This window comes from Eublepharis macularius, chromosome 9 (genome assembly GCF_028583425.1).
Source record: "Eublepharis macularius isolate TG4126 chromosome 9, MPM_Emac_v1.0, whole genome shotgun sequence".
Classification (NCBI taxonomy): domain Eukaryota; kingdom Metazoa; phylum Chordata; class Lepidosauria; order Squamata; family Eublepharidae; genus Eublepharis; species Eublepharis macularius.
In genome coordinates this window covers 22,482,740-22,505,783 of record NC_072798.1, presented here as the reverse complement: position 1 = coordinate 22,505,783, position 23,044 = coordinate 22,482,740, and the positions used below count along the sequence as shown (strand labels likewise).

Sequence of the window (23,044 nt, the reverse complement as noted above, 5' to 3'; positions counted from 1 at the left end):
AGGTAAACTGATCTCTGTGACCTGGAGACCAGTTGTAATTCCGGGAGATCTCCAGCTGCTACCTGGAGGCGGCAACTCTAGCCCTGAACCAGGCACCAGCAAGCAAGCTGAGCTGCAGGCACGTCAGGACCAACAGCCAGCAGCTGAGGCAGAGCCACCCAGCCCTGAGGCCATAGGTGAATCCTAGTTGGTCATTCCTAACCCTCCAACATCGCCCACACCCTTGGAGCACCGGAGGCAAAGGCAAAGAGCAAGCCTGCAGGAGAGATGGCAAGGAGTAACCCCAGGATCACTCTCAAGCAGCTGGCTGCAAGCCCAGCCCTCTGATGCCTGGCTATAAAACCTAGCTAGGAGAGACCATTGAGTGTGGAAGCAAAAAGTTGCATTAGAGTCTGTCTGGGTCCCACAGAGTGTGCCCTGGCTCTGTCTTTGTCTAGCCCTTGGACATTTGGACCACCTGACTGCATTTTGGGCTGCCCCTTGGACCAGGCTACCACTGGCTTTTGGGCTCTGTGCTTTGGACCTAGGACTGGATCTTGGCTATGCCACTGGAACTAGCCCCTTGCCTGAGCCCTTCAGGCTCTAGGAACATGGCCTGTGCTGCCCTGGCCTGGCACCTGACAGCTGAGGGCCAAGCTACAAGTGACAAATGACACTTGCCTGGCAAGTGAACAGACTCACGTGTATTCCTCCCTGTTCACTCCACTTGATCAAGTGGAGCGCAAGTGAATGGCAAGTGAACAGGGAGGAATACATGTGAGTCTGTTCACTTGCCAGGCAAGCGTCATTTGTCACTTGTAGCTTGGCCCTGAGTTTCCTTCCTTCCCCAAACTTCACCTCCCCAGGCACTTCCCCCAAATCTTCAGGAATTTCCAAAGATTGAGTTGGTGACCCTAGAACTGGTCCTTAAACAAGAGTGTTTTCTTGTACTACCTACTGTAATCCTTCTTTGACCTATTGGCCTTCCAGAGCTACAAGAGAACACTTTCATCATGTGCCATTTCCTCACACACTAGGAGCTCAGCGTGTGTTGGAAAAATGGCCAAACAAACATTGTTTTTAATTCAGTTGCTGCTGAATGCAATCTCAGCATTTATCTTAATCAGTCCCAATATATATGGAGCGACATCTATTTACAGATTATGCCAGACACAAAAATTATTTACTCAAAATGGTTTAAACAAAAAGTGCATTTCACTAGAATGAAGCGCAGCAGACGTAAGCTTAGAACCTAAGAAATAAAGGGGGGGAAATCTGATGTGGGAAAAAGAAGGGAAACGGGTGAAATGAAATTTCTATCAAGTGACCTATTGGCTTTTCAGTACATTTGACCAGGCAATGATTGAGTGTTCCTGCAATCCTCTTGAAGGTGTTCTAATTTCATAGAGATCATACAGGGCTGAAGTGGAGAAAAATACCAAAGACTACACAAATTGACATTTTCAGTAGATGGGTGCATGCTGAATTGGTCTTGTCACTATGGTATGTCCTGAGTTGGACTGGGCTGAATTCCAACATGTGTTGATTGAATTACCACATCAACATGCAAAAATTCCTGGGAAAACATCAATTTGTACTGGACGTACACATGCAAAACTCTTGTTAACTGCCCATATGTGAAAAACTGTCTATAAATTAACATAAACATGTGGAGTGTATTGTTAGGATTTATGAACACTCCTTGTGTACTCCAGATCTGTACATTCCTTGGTCAATGAAACAAACAAATGATCAGAGCTGTCACATGGTGGCAGAGCCCTCCAGAGAATGTGCCACAATGGAGGTGGGGGAAGGGGAATGTCAAAATTCCCTCGATGCAGAAATCTTGCATTTCAGAACACTTCTCCTGGAAATGCTGGATTTCTGCAAGGCAATTTTTTGTTTGATGATTTGTTTTACTCTTGGAGGAAGCACTACTTAAGTTGGAGGAAGGCTCTTGAACTGAAGAAGAACTACTTGGAGGGTAGCAGGATCCACTCCATTATTTTGTTTTTAGGCTATGGCCCCTTTGGGTACTTCTAGCAGACAAGCAGAAGAGTTTGAATAGAGATAGAGGTTTGTTTCTTAATCTGGAATCAGTGGGAAAGGAATGCTCCAGCCAGGCTAAGGACATCTCTTTCCACTGACATGCGAGGAGGCGAAGATACATCCACCAGGTTGCAATGCAAAAAGAAAAGAGTTCCACACAATCTAGTGCTTGTCTTCTACTCCATCACCATCAATAAGGGAAGCCTCATGGCTAATTCTAACAAGGCTTCCCCCTCCAGTTCCATGGCTGTGTGCACCCAGATCAGAAAGGGATGCTAGTTGATCTGGGGTGGGCTTCTCCTAAACACAGGGGGGAAGCTCTTTATGTGCAAGCCACTGTGAAGGCTTAGGAGTGAGAGGGGGCACACCTGCTCAAAGGCATGCTCCACTAGCTAACATGTACATGCAGAGAAAAACATTAATGCTGGGTTGAAGAGTGAAATAATTGGGTCATAAGCACAGTGGAGGAAGGGAACTTCCCTGGCTCACCCTCCCATTGAAGCCTTCTGTACCCCTGAAATTGTGTCCCCAAAGATCAGTGGGAGGTGATGATGAGGAAGCCCTCAGTAGAAGAGATTCTGCAAAAATTGTCCTCCCCCCACTCTGCAAATAGAAATATGTTTCCAGTTAAGGAACTGCTATTGCACTGATGGAACAGCATCTTAGGATCCATGCCCTCAGTCCTAAGGCCCCAAAGTATTAGTAAAACAAGTAACCAGTATCCTGCACTGAGGATCCCCCCCAGTTCAAATTAAGCACTGCCAGCTCTACGTTATGTTGCTCTTCTTGTGATCCTATGCTTGAGTATGCAATCTGGCCACCATCGTAGCTTTAAAAAAAATCTGCCACCTCTTTTACAAAGCTGGATGACACACAGAAATTCAACTGATACATCTTTACCAGACACAGACCAGTTGAATTTCTGCCTCTCATGCAGCTCGGCTCAGAGCTATGATCAGGAAAAAGATATTCCAAAGCCTTCTGGGCTGGGGGCAAAACTTTAAGGATAAATGTGTTCTAAAATCCTACGGACCCCCTGTAACAAACACATCAGTGTCTCCAAATGGGGCCTACATTGTTATGCCAAAGGAGATGTCCAAGCAAACTGAATGAATGTTTAATACTGCATGTACCACTATGATGGTACATCATATTATTTAATGTGTTAATGTGTATGCAGAATGCAGGGAATACAAGAAGACATGCTGCTGATAAACAACTGATGTACTATAAGTTAGGAAGCATATGTTATGTGAAAGCAATACTTGCCCCTGCCATGTAGAATCTCCAAACAAACAACAAATAGTAATTGGTGGTAGTTATTGGACTATTTAATTATTTTATACTCTATAAACTTAGTTTACAAAGGCTCCCATATCAGCTTCCACATCAAAAACACAAAAAAATCCAAGTGACAGCATGGATACCACAGAAAGACAAACATAAACATTAAATACAAAGGAAATAAGACAATTATTTTTAAAAAATTAAAATCATCCTTAAGATGGTAATAACAAAGCCAATGCAGAGACAGTAAAACAATCAACAACAACAACAACAAACTGGGTAGGTGAAGAAGCATTTTTATCTGGTGCCTAAAGCTAGGCATCCCCAAATAGGATGTCACCCTTGAGCAATTGCACTAGAGAAAATATGCACCATGTGCATGCACAACCCCATCTTGGCAGTGCTTCTAATGCTGCTGTAACAAGAGCCTGGAACCTGTGAAATTAGCATTACATGCATAAAACATCAGTGAATAATTATCTGTGCCTCTGTTGAAGTCAGCATTTATCCACTGCCATTGCCTGTTATCTCTAAGCAAAATACAAACTCCGTCCCTAAGAAACGTTCTCCCTCCTTTACGGATCTGTGCCAAAGATTTCAAGCTATCATATTTTTCATTTTTAGATCCTTGCGTTTGGAGTTTGTACCTCACATACACCACATTTGCTTTCACACAGCATATGCTTCATAACACGCAAGCTTTTCAGCACATCAGTTATTCATCAACATGTCTGGTCTTATTTCCCGTGTCCCTGAGACTTCTATTCTTATTCTTATAGTCACAGAATGCCTTTCACTTCTTTTCATTATTTTTATATGGTAGAAACCTGCTGATTACCAGCTTCTCCACCTCTTCCCTACAGGGTGCTTGTGCTAGACTCTCATTTCATTTGCAATGAAGGAACACTGTTGAATCTTTTGCCATGCCATAGCCAGAGCACTTTGATTCTATCGGGTCTAATAACCACATTGTGTGTTTGCATCTCATCAAGAAAAGGCGGTTTTCTTACTATGACGACTTTGTGTATCCATCTGTTCTCGGTTCCAAACACAAAGATCTGCTGGGAATGGCACAGGAGAGTGTATTAAAAACACACTAATGAGCACAATTCAAATGACAGCAGCATATTGTGTGCATTGGAAATCAGGCAGAGGAGGTGGCATAGTCAAGAGAACATGGCCAAGGCCATATCATAATAACCACCTTGTGCATAGGAGGCGCGCGCACACAAATATTTGTTCAGGTGGGCTAAAAGATCAGCTCACCTGATCTTTTGTGCAGTTATGCACATTTTTAAAATTCAGAATAGTTGTGCCGCTTTTCTCCTGCAACTCAGGATTCAAAGCCACTTCTAAATTATAAAGTCATAAACCATCTCACTCAAAAATATAATCACCCCAAATCCAAACATATCAGGACATCTATTACTTCTACATCTAGTCCTACAAACCTCAAACCAGCCCACAGTCTTTTCATGATATCACTCATACTTCAAAACTTTATTTTAATAAATGCAAATAATCCTCTAAACCTCTAAAGCAGCAACTTGTCTTCAGATAAACATTGCACCATCAAAAAAAAACCCCACTAAGACAAAAATTAGAATAACTGTCAAGGTGCCATTTGGCTTGCTCCCTTACCAATCCCAGGTCTTTATATTAGCAAGGGGTGGGCTTCTGCAGGTGGAAGTTGTGCTGGTAATCTGCAGGCCAATGCAGATAGCTAGAAGCCCCTTACTCACCATGCACAAGATTTGGCATGCTACTGAAAGTGACACTTTTTGAGCATTGGTAGGGGCCTGCCAGAAGCCAAACCCTGCACATGGTGATGGATGTACACAACCAGCAATTACAGTTTGGAAGAAATCCAATGCAGGCTTTTTTCCCATCTGCTGTCATATGAAATAGATGTGACAACAGACTCTTCTTGGGGAGGGAAGAACAAATTACAAAGCATTCCAGTGCTGTGGAAACTAAGAGCAGCTCATAGTCACACAAAACAGCTTTCACAGAAATGTGTTTACAATGGCAAGGCCTATATGCGTTGACCTACCTGGGGATTCTGATGTGCCCAAACTACCCTTGTTCCAGCACATTTCCTGACCAGAACCCAAGCTTTGGATCAGCGTATTATATTGGAAAAATTTTACAATATAATTTTCCAAAGATTTTTGAGAACCTGAAATGGTTGTTAACCTCTAAGCCAGTTCTACACCACCTCGACTGTCATGGCCCAGTCTGAGAGTGAGGTCTCCTCTGGAGGAGAGAAGCCTCGTGTAGCCAGCCAGGACTCCTCAGGAGAAGAGGAGCCCTGTGTAGCCAGCCCTAGCCCTGATTCAGAAGAAGCCAGCAATCAGGAGCAACAGCTGCTGGCTGATCAGAGCTTGTAGCTAGCAGCTGAGACACCAGCACCCTCTAGCTCCAATACCACAGGGGAAGCTCAGCCAGGGACTTCTACAAGTGCAGCGCAGCCAAGAGCCTCCACCCCCCCAGGTTCACCCACGCCCAAGGAACGCCACAGGCAGCGCCAGAGACTGGAACTGCAGGAGAGACGGCGCAGTGCTCGCCTCTTGAGCCAATGCCAGCTGCTGGAGAGTGACGATGAGTAGCATCAGGATGGAGCCCCAGCAGCTGGCTGAAAACCACGCCTGGCTATAAGAGCCAGTCTGGAGGAACTGCCGGGTGTGGAAGCAAGGTGTCTATTGCCTGCAACCACTCTGTGTTCTGTGGACCTTGCCCGTGCCTGCTTTTGGACCTGATGCTATCGGTAACTGACCTTGGACTGTGCCTGACCTTGCTCTTGGACTCTGGACTCACTCCTGGTGTTATCTCGTGCTCTGACCACCGGTTTGACCTGGCTTTAGCTCTTGGAACTCCCCTCAGACTCTGGCATTAAGGTTTGGATTTGAACCACCCTGCTTGGGCTGGCCCGGCCCAGCCCATGACACTGACGACAACCATAAATTTGTGGTCCAAGTGGATGCCAGTGATGTTGCGATGGGGGGGAGGGGTAATCCTACAAGAGGATGATGAAGGGAAATTATACCCCTGTGCTTACATATCTAAAAGGTTTTCTGAGACGGAGCACCATTGGACAGTGTGGGACAAAGAAGCATCTGCCGTTAAGTTAGCTTTATGCACATGGAGGCATTGGTTGGAAGGGGATAAAATGCCTTTTGAAGTATGGGCTGATCATAACATTTGGAAGCATTATTCGGCCCTCGCAAATTGGGTGCCAAACAATTATGGAGGGCGGAGTTTTTCTCTCGATTCAATTTTGTGCTCAGACACCTCCCTAGCAAATCAAACTTCCTGGTGGATGCCCTCTCGCACCTCTCCCAACATAACAGTCAAAAAGAGGAGGTAGTGGACACTATGTTTTCACCTGCGCAACTTGGAGGGGCTGTTGTTACTAGGCAGCAGGCTAAAGTGAAAGCCAAGGCGGAGCAGCCTGCCTGACCTCACGGAGTGAGAGGAAAAAGTAAAAGTGGAGGTAGAAAAGGAGGGGGAGGAGATGCCCAGAGACAAACTAGAGCAAGGCAAACATGGAGGCTGGTACAGGCAAGGGAAATTGTACATTCCAGCCAGCCTGAGAGGAGAGGTCCTAAAGACTTGTCATGATGCCAAATTGGCTGGGCATTTTGGATACCTCAAAACATTGCACCTGGTGCAGAGACAATTTTGGTGGCCTAAAATGAGGTGTGGTGTGTTGTAATGTTTCCACTTGCCAAGTATGCTTAACGGGGAAGAAAAGGGGAGGGAAGCCTCCTGGTTTGCTACAGCCCCTTGAGACTCCGGCTCGGCTGTGGGCCACAATATCCATGGATTTTATTACAGACCTCCTCCCCTCTAAGGGAAAAACCGTGATTTTAGTGGTGGTGGGTTTATTTTCAAAGCAAGCCCACTTCATACCATGTTCCAAATTACTGACGGCAAAAAAGTTGGCTGCTTTGTTCATGCAGCATGTGGTATGTATACATTCTTTTCCTGATAAGATAATATCCAAACAAAGATCACAGTTCGTGGCTAAGTTCTGGAAAGAACTGTTGCAAGTGGTGGGGATTGAGCAAGGATTAAGTTCGGCCTATCATCCCGAGACCGATGGACAAACTGAAAGAGTTAATCAGGTGTTGGAGCAATTTTTAAGATGTTACATTAATTATCAGCAGAGTGATTGTACTGATTTTTTTGTTATTGCAGAATATTGTTACAATAACAGTGTCCACAGCTCCACGGGAGCATCCCCCTTCAAGATTGCCCAAGGGTTCAAAGGCAAAGTGATGCCCTTTATAAGTAACCTGACCCCAACCAAAGGGGGGTCCTGACTGAATGGTGGACTAAGCTAACTGACCAGTGGGAGGTGATTAAGTATACATTGGACAAAGCCAGGGGTCATTTCCTAGAAAAAGAATGGCAGGAGCTCATTAGCATATCTCATTAGCATATGCCACACCCCCTGCCATCACCGGAAGCGTATCAGAAGGCACCATCCACCCCTCAGGCCCCTTTCCCCAAAAACCTCCAGGTATTTCCTTAAAGCAGAATGAACTCAAAGCAGCTTACCCTCCTCTGGAGAGCCAGCCCCATCCAGCTTGCACTCACTCACTCACTCACTCACTTTCTCTCTCTCTCTCCTTTTCTCTCACAAGTCACAAATGAAAATAAAGCAAGCAGCAGAGCAGAACGAATTCAAAGCAGCTTACATTCATTTGGAGCCCAGCCCCACTCGGCTTGCACTCACTCATTTTTTCTCTCCCCCCCCCGCTCTTCCCCTCTCTCTCACAAGTCACAAATGAAAATCATAGAATCATAGAGTTGGAAGGGGCCATACAGACCATCTAGTCCAACCCCCTGCCCAGTGCAGGATCAGCCTAAAGCATCTCTGACAAGTATTCATCCAGCCTCTTCTTGAAAACTGCCAGTGAAGGGGAGCTCACCACCTCCCTAGGCAGCTGATTCCACTTTTGAACTACTCTGACCGTGAAAAAGTTTTTCCTAATATCCAGCCGGTACCTTTGTGCCTGTAGTTGTAGCCCATTGCTTCGCGTCCTACCCTCTGCTGCCAACTGGAACAGCTCTTTGCCCTCCTCCAAATGACAGCCTTTCAAATATTTTAAGAGAGCAATCATGTCCCCCCTCAACCTCCTCTTCTCCAAACTAAACATTCCCAAGGCCCTCAGCCTTTCCTCGTAGAGCTCAGTCTCCAGACCCCTGATCATTCTTGTCGCTCTCCTCTGCACCCTCTCGATTTTGTCCATATCCTTTTTGAAGTGAGGCATCCAGAACTGCACACAATACTCCAGGTGTGGCCTGACCAAAGCAGTATAGAGAGGGGCTATGACCTCCTGCGATTTCGATGCTATGGCCCCTTTGATACAACCCAGGATTGAATTAGCCTTTTTTGCCACCGCATCACACTGACTGCTCATATTCAGTTTACAGTCCACTCTTACCCCAAGATCCCTTTCACATATACTACTGCTCAGAAGTGTATACCCCATCCAGTATTTGTGCTTCCCATTTTTGTGGCCCAGATGTAATACTGTGCACTTGTCTTTGTTGAATTGCATCCTATTCACAGCTGCCCACTTCTCCAGAGTATTCAGGTCTTGTTGAATTTTAATTCTATCTTCTTGGGTGTTTGCTACCCCTCCCAATTTGGTATCATCAGCAAATTTAATGAGCAGCCCTTCCATTCCTTCATCTAGATCATTGATAAAAATATTGAAAAGTACCGGGCCCAAAACCGAGCCCTGCGGCACCCCACTAGACACCTCCCTCCAATCTGATGAAACGCTGTTGACCACCACTCTTTGAGTGCGGTCCTCCAACCAGTTCCCTATCCACCGAACTGTCCTATAGTCTACTCCACAGTCTTCCAGTTTACCCATCAGAATGTCATGGGGGACCTTATCAAAAGCTTTACTGAAATCCAGATAAATCACGTCAACAGAGAATAAAGCAGCAGAGCCTGCTGCTAAAGATGAGGACAGCCAAAAGGAAAAGGAATCACATGGGCAGGGCCAAAACCCACGTGACCTCTTTTCAGATCTACCAGAACGCTGTTCCGGCACGTTCCGCCTCCAAATGAGCCCTGGACAAAGCTAAGGTGGATTATAAGAAGCAAGCTGATTGAAAACGCTCCCCCTCCTGGGAACTGAAAGTAGGGGACAAGGTCTTCATTTCTACAAAAAATCTGCAGGGGGAACAACTGAGTAAGAAACTCAGATGGAAGCACTTGGGACCTTTTGAGGTCCACAGAGTGATAAATGACATGATTATGGAATGTAAACTGCCAAAGAACTTAAAACATGTCCACCTCATATTCCATTTCAGCCTCTTGAAGAAAGCACCACTACTAGATGTGTGGCACCCAGAACCTGGGATCCCAGCCCCTCTCATCGTGAACGGGCAACCTCACCACAAAGAGGAGGCTATCTTGGACTCTAAATTGAAACATGGAAAGCTGGGATGGGTGGAATAGGTTAAGTCTTCTGATGTTAATGCCCCTAGATTAGTATGCCAGTTTCACAGAAAATACCCGGAGAAACCAAGGGCTGGGTAGTCCTTGGGGGTGGGGGCAGTTCTTTGCGGGGGGCAGAATGTCAGATAGGCCTTCAGCATATCTGCCATGCCTCAGGTGTATTGTGATTGTGATAGTATTGTGTCTCTGAGTACATGCAGAGTAAAACTAGTATTCTGTTGCTTTGTTGCTAACAGCTTATCTTCCAGGCAAGGTGTTTTGGTTACCAGTTCCTGCTGAAGCCTGGGAACCCAACCTTGGATTTAACACAGAGACTGAACAGAGCTCCTTTCTCCCCCTTTTCCTTCTTCCCAGGCAATGTGCTCCAAAAACCCCAATGGCCTCTCCTTCCCACTGGGGGTGGGGTGGGGGTGGAAACAGTGTCCTATAATTGATCATGCTTTACTACCTTTAGGCATTCTGGTCAATTCCATTGTTACAGCTTCTTGAACTAATATCTTTCCTGAATAAAATCATCTTTAACTCATACACCAGAGTGATGCAGTGAAGTGAAGTACCTGACAAGACCTGACATGGCAGTACCTGGCAAGGTCTGAGGTATGGCAGATATGCTGAAGGCCTCTCTGACAAGGACAACGAGAATAACAGTCCAAAAGGTCTTTGGTAAGATGTTCGACTTTAATATGTTCACATGCAAAAACTGCAGAACTTTGAGACACATTTAAGAAAACAGACTACCTAGGCAGCAAAACAATAGGCATACATACACACATCCTCTAGCAAAAGATGGTGGGGCGGGGGGGGGGGGAGAGATAAGACAGGTCTTCAGAATTACCAAGCAGCAGACATATTGCAGATGCACTGAAGCATTGGCTGCTTTGTATCCACGTAGCATAAGATCACATCTGCAGCAACAACTTTACACAGATTGTTTTGGTGTTAGCAACAGAAAAATTTTCAACCATGCTGCATAAGAGCCACACTACAGTGTAGCATGACAGCTGGGGTGACAGCAGCATTCTGCGGGGGGGGGGGGGGGAATCCTTTCAAGAGGTGCTAGAGAGTTACCATCTTTTTTCTGGTAGAACCGGTGTGCCTTTAACAGCTGGATAACAGGCCAGAAGTCAATGGCTATGCCTGCCATTATTCTGTCACCAAGGTGGGATAAACTACTCCTGTTGAATTTCTACCTGTAGTATAGCTGCTAAAGGCACAGAACTCTGTATCCCACAGATCTGTATATGATGCTTGTCAAAAGGGCACCACCTCAGCAGGAGGAGAATACTCGTAAAACATTCAATCATTTAACCAGGGCTTTTTTTCAGCTGGAACATGGTGGAATGGAGTTCTGGAACCTCTTGAAAATGGTCACATGGCTGGTGGCCTCGCCCCCTGATCTCCAGACAGAGGAGAGTTTAGATTGCCCTCTGTGCCACTGGAGCGGCTTGGAGGGCAACCTAAACTCGCCTCTGTCTGGAGATCACGGGGCGGGGCCCCCAGCCATGTGACCATTTTCTCCGAGGGCAACCCACTCAGTTCCACCACCCCTTTTCCCAGAAAAAAAGCCCTGCATTTAACTCTACACAGGTTTTAAGTAGTCTCTTTCCTAGATCTAATATTGTTGCCTTGAATCTCCATTTTGTTGGCATTACCCTTGAGCCTTGACCTGGTTCTTCCAGATTCAAGCAGCCCCAGCAAGCCGTTGTCTTGGAGCCCCAAGAGAGATGACCCAGTCAAGCGCTACCAGCTCCATGACTATTCTTCTAAGCATTTAATTCCAATCAAGAGGCCAATGGGCATGATACTCTGTTGCCTTGCCTTAGTTTTGCAAAATAAAAGGACCCCTGGGAACCTCAGATCCTGGCAACAGATTTTACTCCCAAAGTTGACAGCTCACTCATCTCTCCTTATCTGAAATGGCTTCTGGTGCAAAAACATGGCATGCCTCCTCCCCAGTTCAAAGCTTCCACCTGCTCAGACTCACTTCTGCCTTGACCTACATTTCCCCCAACTCTCTTGCAGCCTGGGAAAAATAAAACTTTCATTCCTTTTATCCTCTGGACCCTCTAACAAGAGCTGCTCTTTGGCATTCCAACTTGTATTCAGCTTGGATCATGAATATGCACCCCAAGAGTCTAGCTTGCTTGCTACTCTCAGTTTTGCGCCATCTGCTCCTCTCCCTAGACCTCCCCTGGATAATTGCCTGAAGTGCTGCCTAGATTCCCGCTTGGCTTCCTTACCAAGCAATCCCCTCCTGGAAGTCTGAGCGTGAGTAGGTCCAAGGTCATAAGCTACCCCAGACAAAATGCCCATGTAGGAAAGTATGGCTAATATCTCCCCTCCACTTTCCCTGTCGTCTTTCCCACTCGAGCGCTATGTTCACTGAGGTTCATGTTGCATAACAGTTTTGAATGGGCATTAGATTTTGTGTTTGAATATTACTTTGACTATGTGCTAATATCCCTGATCCTACTCAATACGCTTTTGCCAATTATTCTGTTAAATTCCCAATTACATTTCTAAGGGATCTTCAAAACAATGGGATGCAAATCTGAGGTAGATGTGGAAGGAAAATGAGGGTGTGATTCCCCTTTGGCTGGGGTGTGTGTGTGTTATGTGCTGTTAAGTTGCCTCTGACCTATGGCTTGCTCAGATCCTGCAAACTGGAGGCTGTGGCTTCCTTTATTGAGTCAAGCCATCTTGTTTTAAGTCTTCCTCTTTTCCTACTGCCTTCCACTTTTTCTAGCATTATTGACTTTTCCAGAGAATCTTGTCTTGTCATGATGTGACCAAAGTACAATAGTCTCAGTTTTGTCATTTTAGCTTCTAGAGAGAATTCAAGCTTGATTTGATCTAAAATCCACTTATTTGTGGTTTTGGCCATCCATGTTATCTGCAAAACTCTCCTCCAGCAACACATTTCAAATGAATCAACTTTCTCCCTGTCAACTTTCTTCACTGTCCAACTTTCACATCCATACATAGTAATGGGAAGTACCATAGTTTGGATTATCTTGATCTTGGTTCCCAAAGACACAGCTTTATCTTTAAGGCTGGGTATTAAAACCTAAACTTGCAGCTCCTTTAGAACTGGCACAAGAGGTGGTAGGAGAGAAATTTCTCTCCTGGGCTCCACTTCCCCAGATTGAACTTGGATCCAAATGGGGAAAGTAGCCTCATTCACATGGACACACGTTTAGCGTACATGTATCTTCAACGCAGAGTAACACAACACATCCAGATACAAAAAAGAATGAATGCCAAGTTGACTCAAAAGCAGGCCAAGTAGCAACTCCAGATTGATCAGACCAGGGTTTCTTAACCATTGGTACGTGTACTACTAGTGGGATGCAGAAGTACTTTAGATGGGTCACAGGGTTTCATGACAATTGCTAAGAATTCTCTCCCCCTCAGTCTCACATCCACCTACAAGTGAAATGTGCCATCTCTTGCTGCCCCTACCTTCCCCCACTGATTACCCATAGGTAACGTTACCCTTTGGCATGCTAGTAGTAACCTTGGACATGTGGTGTTTCTCCTAATTTCCATTCCCCCTACCCACCAGCAAGTATTTTTGATGTGCCACTTCCTGCCAGCCCTGCCCTGAGATTATCAATGTTCTTAAATTTTACCATAAAGGATAAATATAATAACGGAATTCCTGTAAAAATATAAATATCCATGGGAAAACTGAGCTTTTTGTGTCCGTCAAGGTGGGACCCAGGTTCTTTGACAGAGTGATTGGGGTGATGTAAGACATGAAAGGTTTAACCACTAGATTAGAGTATAAGAGCTAGACTGGGAAGAGCCAGGTTCTAATGGCCACCTAGCTATGAAGTTTGGGCCAGCCACTATCTCTTATCTTTAATATGCTTCATAATCCTGTTTGGAGGATAAAATTGGAAGGGGAGAACCACATTCCCTGAGCTCTTTGGAAAAAAGGCAGACAAAAACCAATAGATCAGAGACTCTCAGCAACAGGGTAGATTTTGTAGATGTGTTAACATTTCCCTCATTTTGATAAGAACTACAAAGGATAAGCTATGATTTCAAGGGGCTTTTAGTAGACAGGATTGTGAATGGAGACAGGGGGTGGGGGGTAGGGAGATGCTCACCTTTCCTGTAGACTTGACGCCTTTCCAGATACAGAAGTAGCAAATTATCCAGGCAAGCAGGAGGCAGAGAGCCAGCTCCCAGCGCACGCCCCCCATATGTTCTATTCCACTGGAAATCTTTAACACTCTCCTCCTGTGGAAGAAACAGACTGATTCATTCTAGGCTCACTGGTTGCATCCACAGTTACCAGTCCCAACCACGTCACGACTACCTCAGAATATGGCATTTCCACACAATGCCACGGTCACAATAGGGTTACCAAGTTTCAGGGTAACAAGTTAAATAGCAAGTGGGTTAAAAAGCAAGCGGGTACAGGCTGATATGAAGTCCTGGTCAGAAAGGGGCCAAAGTGGTACCTCCTGTTTCCTGCTTTGAGCCCCTTTGAACCACTTGGAATAAGGGTAAAAACCTGGGAAACTTCTGGGATGATGAATCAGAATCAAGAGGGCTGGCTATATTCTGTTGACTCAAGAGGTTTTTAACATTTGTTTCCCCCCCCCCTACACATACACTTCATGTCTATTGGGCAATAGCAGGCTCTTCCCCTGATCAGACCTTGCAGCAGAGGTCCAGGGGCCCAGCCACCCTAGCTCACGGCAGCAGGGCATGCGTGCAAATGCAGGCTGTAGCTAGAATAAGCTTCACGCAGCTCACCATCTTTATTCTTCTGTTCCTTCCATACACACATGCACCCAGGGAACACTGGGAATTTATGAAGGCAAGCCCCTAAGATCCAGGAGTCCCAAACCTAATATTACTTAAGTGCACAACATTGCTGGTGCCACCCTTTGCGTTCTTCAGACTCAACTAGGTTCTGCCCCATTCTCAAGGTTCCATAGTAAGGATGCCAGCTGGTGGGATTTCTGGGGATTGGAGACACCGGGGGGGGGGGGCAGGTGCTGCCAGGCAATGACATTACATCACTCCATGAAAAATGCAGATTTGACATCACTCTAGTAATCACTGGAAACTCTATGGTAAAACCATAGCGTTTCTGGGAATTGCTAGAACGGCATGATGTCACTTCCTGGTTTTCCCTGGAAGTAAAGTAATGCCATTGTGCTGACTGTGATTTAATTTTTTTTTCTTCTGCCAACTACCAGGTAAATAGCAAGAAATCTGCTCCCAGCAGATAAATGGCAAGTCTACTCCACCTCCAGTGCTAGATACTGCTGCTTGGCTCCCATGGTTGAGCATTAGGCTGCCTGGCAACCCTAATATGGTAAAGCCCATAGAATGCTAACAAAACATCTTCCAAGAGTGGACAGATGCCATTTCCTAACAGAAGTTAAAGAAATTAAAATCAGTTTAGTATTCTCATTTCACCCTGACCCTCAAGAAATAGCTGTGGGTAAGAAAGATGTGTAGCTATCTCTATGGAGTCAGACCACTGATACATCAAGCACAGGACTGTCTACTCTGACTTAGCAGCAGATCACTGAGACCCTAGCAGAGATCTTTCTCAAATAAAGAGCTACCTGAGGTGCTCAGGACTAGAAACAAACAAAACCACTTAGTTCTGTGCCAGATTATTTCAGTCAACTGAACTCAGGATTTTATTTTTTTAATAGGTTCTGCCAAAATTTCCAGTTTCATAATGGGCTTCAGATTCCAGAGAAGGTGTCTTGGCCTGTGAAATGGGCCTTGGTACCTAAAACAATGTGACATCATGGACATTTTCCAAGAGTCTCCTAACAGTGCTATGCAGATGCTAGAAATTACATGCTCTGTATGCACAGAGAAAGCAGCAAGACAGAGCCTGCTAAACCCCTCCTTTCCAACATCTGTGTATTCAGCCAAGGTCTGCAATGATCCTTTTGTGCATATGAACTTTTCCGAATCAGCTGGAAAAGCCTTTGCACCTATACCTGGAGGCAGAGCTTTTTTCTGGGAAAAGAGATGGTGGAACTCAGTGGGTTGCCCTCGGGGAAAATGGTCACATGGCTGGTGGCCCCGCCCCCTGATCTCCAGACAGAGGGGAGTTTAGATTGCCCTCTGTGCCGCTCCAGCACAGGTAGCTCATAGGAGCACATATTTAAAACAACAGATACTATGCAAGGCAACATAGTGGTGAAGTTTATAGTCCTTAACTCATTAGCAAAGCATCTGACCCCCTCCCCCCCAATACAAAAGCCTTTTTGAATAATTCAGTTTTGCATCATTTGCGGAAAGCTAGAGGAGTGGGGGCTCTCCAAAACTCCCCTCAAAATTCTACATCATGAATTAGTGTTGACGGTTCAGATAATCTCTGAATATTTGATATTTGTATTTGACACCCAAAGATAATTGTATTTTCCATTCTGCCATGAATGAAACTCCAGAGGGGGCGGGGCAGGATCCACACACACCCATTTTGTGAAGATAAAATCAGGAAGGGGGGAACTATGTTCACCACCCTGAGTTCCTTGGAGGAAAGGTGTGGGATGACAGTGGAAAAAAATAGATTTCAGTGTTTGATCGCAGAACATTTAACATTGAAGGATGTTAGATAGCTGACTTCACAGTAGCTTTCAGAATTTCTCTCTTGGGGGAACAGCTTCCATACCAACTTCTCGGTCACAAAATTCTTAAATATTGCAAAGGATTCTGAAGTGCACACCCAGTTCAAAATGGAGCACTGTTAAGGCCCATCATAGCCCAACAGTCAACTGGAAACATGTCCTACAACTCACCAACCCTTCTCCTGTAGCTCTTCATTACAAGAAGATCAGTAGTGATCTCTTTTAGAGATATTTTTCCACCATTACTGATCTCATTGAGGATCTCCAATACACATTTGTGGAAGGCCATTGAGAAACCATATTGGTCACCTCATGTTGGTTGACAGGTAAAATATTTTCAGTCATGCATCTCCCTTTCATACTTCACAGTGTGGTTCACTGTGGGAAACTTGCAAATTTGGCAAACACACTTTTTGCTGCTATAAGGTGCGAATGAGCATGAAAGCTAAATCTCATGTAACCTTTCTGTATACAATATGGAGAAGGGGGCCCCATTGTGATCTATAAGAAGTTATTGATGTGCTACATTGAAGCTTAATGGGTACAATTGGGACTTTGGAGCGGGAATCTATCAGGAGGCCCATACTGTAAGACCATTACCATGACATGATCCATTTCTCTCATTTGAGAAATAAAATAGATATTTTTCATGGCTCATGAGATTTATGAGGTAGAACAGGATTGGGGAGCAGGGGCAGGTCACAAATCTCTTCCAATTTTTTTGAGAACAAGTGGATTGAAATGCACAATAATATTTTGTTGATGCACCAGATTCATATCTGCCATAATTCCATTAACACCTCTACATTTGGCCTGTAAAAAGAAAACAGACACACTGAGAAATCATTCCAAGAGTTCTGGCCTAAATGTGTCAGCTTGCCTCCCTGTTGGGAGGGGAAAGCACATTCAACCAGCCTCCGAAGCTTGTGCTCAGTTAGCATACTTGATGATGTTCAGGTTCCCTCCATATACAACCTTATATTAAGACCAACTGAAGGGACCCTGTTTAAAATCCCCACTGTTGGGGAAGTGATTGAGTAATATAGACAGTTCCTTCTCAGTGGTGGTACAAAATTTATGGAGGATTTTTCTAGACTCCTTAGCTCAGACCTGTTATCTTTTAGGAAGCAATGCAAAGATTCCCCTTTGAGAAAGCTTTGCATGAACTGTTACGAGTTTAATGTGGAATTTTCCTCCAGGCCAGATTGGCCAGGGATTCCAGAGGTTTTTTGCTTTCCCAGCAGGAATCACAGGGGGGTGGGACGGAGGTAGCTGTGAACTTCCTGCATTGTGAGGGGATTGATGACCCTTTGGGGTCCCTTCCAGCTCTATCTTTCTATGTTAATATTGTAAACCGCATTGGACCTTGTTTTGAGGGACAAGCTTTCTCTTTCTGCATCACCCCACCCACCCAATTCCTTGGGTGGGGGAGTGATGCAAAAAGACCTGCTAACAGTTTGTTATTCTTCTGCAATTTGCTGTTTAAGGAAAGGTATTTTGAAATGAGTTCATTTGTGGTCATTCACTGCATTCTAGCTAAGTTTATGGTTATGCATCATTTTGCAGAGCCTTCGAGACCCAAGAGCAAGATATTAATACTATTTTGGGTCTAATTCATCTCTCACAAGTGAGGCATTAGATTTGTCAACTCTGGTGTGGAGAATTCTTGGAGATTTGGAGGCAGTGCATAGGAAGGGTGGAGTTTGGCTGAAAGAGGGAGCTCAACAGGGATGTGATCTCTATGGTACACCATAGAATACACCCTCCAAAGCTGCCATTTCCTCCTGGGGAGCTGATCCTTGAAATCTGGAGATCAATTATAATTCCAGAAGAACTTCAGGTCCCAGCAGGAGGTTGGTAATTCTATGAGATATATACTGAAATGTGTGTACATTTTTGGTAAATCAGCAACATAAATCATACTGGTAGAAGAAAACAGACTACCAGTTCTAGCAAAAAACGTAGGAGATTTCATCAGAGATACCTTCATCTAAGAGACATAGAGGCATTTTTCTTGTTTACTAATATATTTGATTCTCTGGGCTTTGCAATGTTTGAAATCAATGGAATTTGCATGTCCAGTGAAGGAAGTAAACTTGTGGCTGAAAGTCATTATTGAGAGAATCATTTCTCCCTAGAGGGGAATGCGGAAAAGATCTTCACTTACTCCCAGAACTCAATGACCGGAGAGGTGGCATTTTCAGCTGTCACATTCAGAGAAGAGTTCGTCTTCTGGAATTCCACGCAGTTTCCTGTAGGACAGGCCCAAGTAAAGAGAATGTGAATAGATAACTTGAAAGACACATTCATGAAATGCAAGATACATTAACTTTCCAAATGAAGACAAGACAATAAAATTACAAAACCGTGAAGGATGCTCAGGAATATACAGCCATCGTGAGGTCTAGTTAAGGTCCCCTTGGGACAGAAGCTGATAAGTACAACTGGAGAACGATATAGCTTTCGCCATGAAAATAAAGAGACTCGTTCTTTACTGGAGATCATCAGTACAATTTAGATTCCAAACAAGTTTTATTATAAATCTTAACTGGGCATAAGAACTGCTGTATCATTCAGTTTCCCATCCTACAATACTCTATATCTCCCAGCAGGCTCTGTTATTTATAGCCACTTCTATATCTAATAAAAGCTCACCCTCTTTTCTCTAAAAGGCCTCAAAGTGGGTTAAAATGTTACTTAAAAACATAACAGAACAGCCATAGAATTACCATAACAATATCATTTTCTATTACTATAAAATGGAAAAAAAACCCTCCCCCTTCTCAACTCTTGTCTGGAAATTGCCACATTCTTATAAATGCCTATCAGAATAACTTTAGGTTTGCAAAGCCTGTGAAATACCAGCAATGGGGAGGCCTTTCTGGTGTCCTCAGCAAGTACAGTCCATTGTGCAGGGGCCATGAAAAGGTTTGGGAATATGCAGACACTGTGTAACCTGTCTGTAAGATAGCAATTTTAGTAAACCTTGATGTGCCAGTGGAGCTGGCACATGAAAGCCTATTGGGAGGGACAGTACTGATTTTATGGAGATCCCAGTCCATGAAAGGTTTTATAAGTAATTACCACCATCTTTTGGCAGTAGAAAAGAGCAAGAGTTCAGTAGCACCTATAAGACTTACAAAATTTGTGGTACCCGCAAATGTTGTTACTATTATAGGTGCTACTGAACTCTTGCTCTTTTTTACGGCTACAGACAGACTAACATGGCTCCCCATCTTGATCTATTCTACCACCACCTTGACTTGAATCCAGAAAATAGAGTGCTTAACAGGGTGATATCTTTCCAGGCAATACTCAGCGCTGTATCTTGGGTTGCCAGCACCCAGGGCAACTCCTGTCAGGTGGTGCCCCTGTCACCACATGTGTGTGAGTGCAAAGCGTATGTGCACTCCCAGGACTGTGTGATGACATCACTTCCAGGAAGTAATGTCATCGCACAGGGCACAGCCGCCCCCTGGTTGTGCTCCCATGATTCGGGCCGCAGCTCTCTTGTTGGTGCAGCAGGTGGCCAGGGTGGCGCAGGCAGTCTCTCAGCTCTCCCGTAGAGCATGCCCGTGCTGCCACCACCAGCACTGTGCGCCCAGCAAGCTGGCCACCCTGATGGTACAGCAGGTGGGCAGGGCGGTGCAGGTGGCCTCCCAGCAATACTGCATAGCCTCTCACACTGCTGCTGCCAGCTCCGTGCATTCCCAGCCAGCAGCCATGCCCTGCAGCCTCTCTTTGGCAGTGTCCAAGGCAAGTGACCCTCCCTGCCCCCCCCCTAAATATGGCCTGGCAATATAACAAAAGGCTAGCACTGAACAAAACCAGCAATCAGCAATGATATCCTGTCCTTGTGATATGCAGCCTAGTCTAGCAAAAAACAGCCAGAGCGCGAAGTTGCTTCTCATAATATATGTAAAAGGCATATGTCTAAATACTGCAGGTTTGTTATATTACAGGTAAAGATAAGCACGAACCAAAACACGAACCAAAATTAAGCATGAACCAGGCCGGTTCGTGGTTCACGAACCACGGTTTGTCAGATCCCATTTCTGACGAACCGCCACAAACTTTTGGCTGGTTCATTTGGTTCATTTTTTGGTTCATCACTGCAGATAGCCTGGTGCCAATCAATCAGTTTCCTAGGCAACAGGGGATGGACTTCCTGCAGACCTTCTGCTGACCCAGAAGTGAACTTCTGCTAGCCCAGAAGTAACCTTCTGCTGACCTGGAAGTGACAGTTTTCTGACCTGGATGTGACGTTTTCACAAAACAAACAAACCGGTTCGCGAACAAGGAGCAAGTTTGTGAAAGTTCGTGGTTCATGGTTCGTGAAATTTGATGAACCACGAACCACATAGTTCAGGGTTTTTTCCGGTTTGTGCCCATCTCTAAATTACAGGTAGAAAGGAAGGGAGAAAAAATACATTTTTAAAAACTGGGCATGGGAGCAAGAGGAGAGGGAAAACGCTACTCTGAAACAACAGAGGCAACAATAGCGGGGCTGCCCCAGCCAAGAGGAACCAATGGGCTGGGGAGCAGGAATCAGCTGAGATTTTGACAGCAGGAGTCAAAATCCTGCTATTGGAAGTAGGGCTGCCAGCCTCCAGGTGGGGCTGGAGATCTCCAGATGACAGAGATCAGATGCCCTGGAGAAAAATGGCTGCTTTAGAATTGGAGGGTGGACTCTATGGCCTTATACCCTAATAAGGAGTTCTTCCCCTCCCCAAATCCTCCCCTCCCCAGGCTCCACCCCCAAATCTCCAGGAATTTCCCAACCCAGAGATGGCAAGCCTAGCTGGAAGTCAGTAAGGAGTGAGAGGGGAGAGTTGGGTGAATGAATTACAACAACAAAACTGAATTATTCAAAAGAACTTTTTACACAGATAGGAGGGCTGTGTTGTAGGGAGATGATCTCAAAGAGATGCTTCACTAACGATTTAGGGACCAGAGACTTCACCACTATGTTGCCATCTATTGCTTTAAGTATGTGCTCCTATGTACTACCTGTTGCTGTACAGTATGATCTTTTGTGAGCCACAGCTCATACCCTACCACTAATTTTGTTAGTCTTATAGGTGCTACAGGACTCGTGCTCTTTTCTGCTGCTACAGACAGACTAACACGGCTACCTATCTTGACCTGTTGCTTTAAGTATGACCCTGCTGGATAGTTCTATGTTGTCTAATGTCAGTCCTAGAACTGCTCATGCTCTGTTTCAGCAATTCATTTTACTAATGTTATGTCTTTGTAAACTTGCATTTATTTATCCTATGGCATTGTTTATTGAAATGTCCTTGATATCGACTGTGCTAATCTCACTCTATGTAATCCACTTTGAGTCTCAGTGAGAATGGCGGACTATAAATAACATATATAAATAATAATAAATGATACCTGTCAAAATCCCCTCATCATCAAAAAGAAAACATGAAAATAGAGAGGTGGATGTCCTAGCCAGGGAATTCCAAAGGGTGAGTGCCGCAAGGGAAAATATCTATCCCCATGTCCCGTTATTTGGGATGGAAACACCATAGAAGGCCTCAGCTTTCCTTGGGACAAGGACAAATGTCCAGGAAAAAGTCATACACTCTGGAAATAGGAGCATTGCAATCTGAAAAGTACAGCTGGCTCTTGCTGGGTGATGATTTCCCAATGTTAAAACTGAAGTCGATCTCCAGCAGAAAGACAGATTACCTGTGTTCCATTCATGGTCACAGCTGCCCCAGGGAAGGTCTATGGTGAAAGAGCTGAAGAGGTAAAACAAAGCCCAAGCTAGGACAATGATGTAATAGAAGTTAAGGAGCACAACAATCACCTGGGAAGCATAACCGATTCCTGCAGAGAGAAGAGCCACAGTGAACAAAGGTCACACACTTCAACAATAAATAAAATAATTAAGATGAAATCAGCTGCATCCAAGATTGGGCCAGATGTTGTTGATTACAATGAAACAACAGCATTTATTTACAAGAGCAGGACATTTCAACAGGTTCGCGTCAGAGTCCTTTGCTCATGTTGCTATGCCTGAAGTCAACCCATAAAACTCCATCCCTTTCTTCATACCCAAGATCGTTGCCAGGCTGTCATTTGTGAAATAACTCATCTGAACTTGCACGTTTTCCTAACCTAGTAAATATTAATCCCCCATCTTCTGCCACAGACCTTTGGCACATCTCTCCACCAACAATTCGCCAAAGAATCCCCTTTTCCTTCTCTGCAATCGTCTTGATTCTTAGTTATTTACATTAAAAAATATTTCTGCACACAACACTTTTCATCAGACATGCCCGTTTTTATTTTGAGATTCCTACCATGTCAGCCTAAATAATTGGTTGCAGCAAAATGAAACACGAGTTTGGTAGCACCTTAATGATTAATACATCCCAGCACATGTCTTAGTGAATCAGAGCTCACTTTATCAGATCCCAGACGACTCATGGAAGCTTAAGCTGGAATAAAGCTGGAATAAATGCTGTGAGCCTTTAAGGAGCTGCTACTCAGTTCAGAATCCGTGCATTCAGAACTCACATAGGGATTACACTAGTAAGTGTCCCAGACTGCTAGCTGGTTCCTATGCTTCAGTTCCACGTTGGTTCACAAGAGATAAACAGCCGACAGCTCA

General features: G+C 44.8%; 1 protein-coding gene across 1 annotated transcript in view; it reads right to left on the bottom strand.

Moving 5' to 3' along the window:
- LOC129335636 (sodium- and chloride-dependent GABA transporter 2-like) overlaps nucleotides 1-23,044 on the bottom strand; it is a 71,377-nt gene that overhangs the window by 30,658 nt on the left and 17,675 nt on the right. The window contains exons 3-5 of the mRNA XM_054988350.1: nucleotides 22,117-22,257; nucleotides 18,584-18,668; nucleotides 13,915-14,047 (exon numbers count right to left, since the gene is read on the bottom strand). Coding sequence (XP_054844325.1) covers nucleotides 13,915-14,047; nucleotides 18,584-18,668; nucleotides 22,117-22,257 — 359 coding nt within the window. The remainder of the gene's footprint in view (nucleotides 1-13,914; nucleotides 14,048-18,583; nucleotides 18,669-22,116; nucleotides 22,258-23,044) is intronic.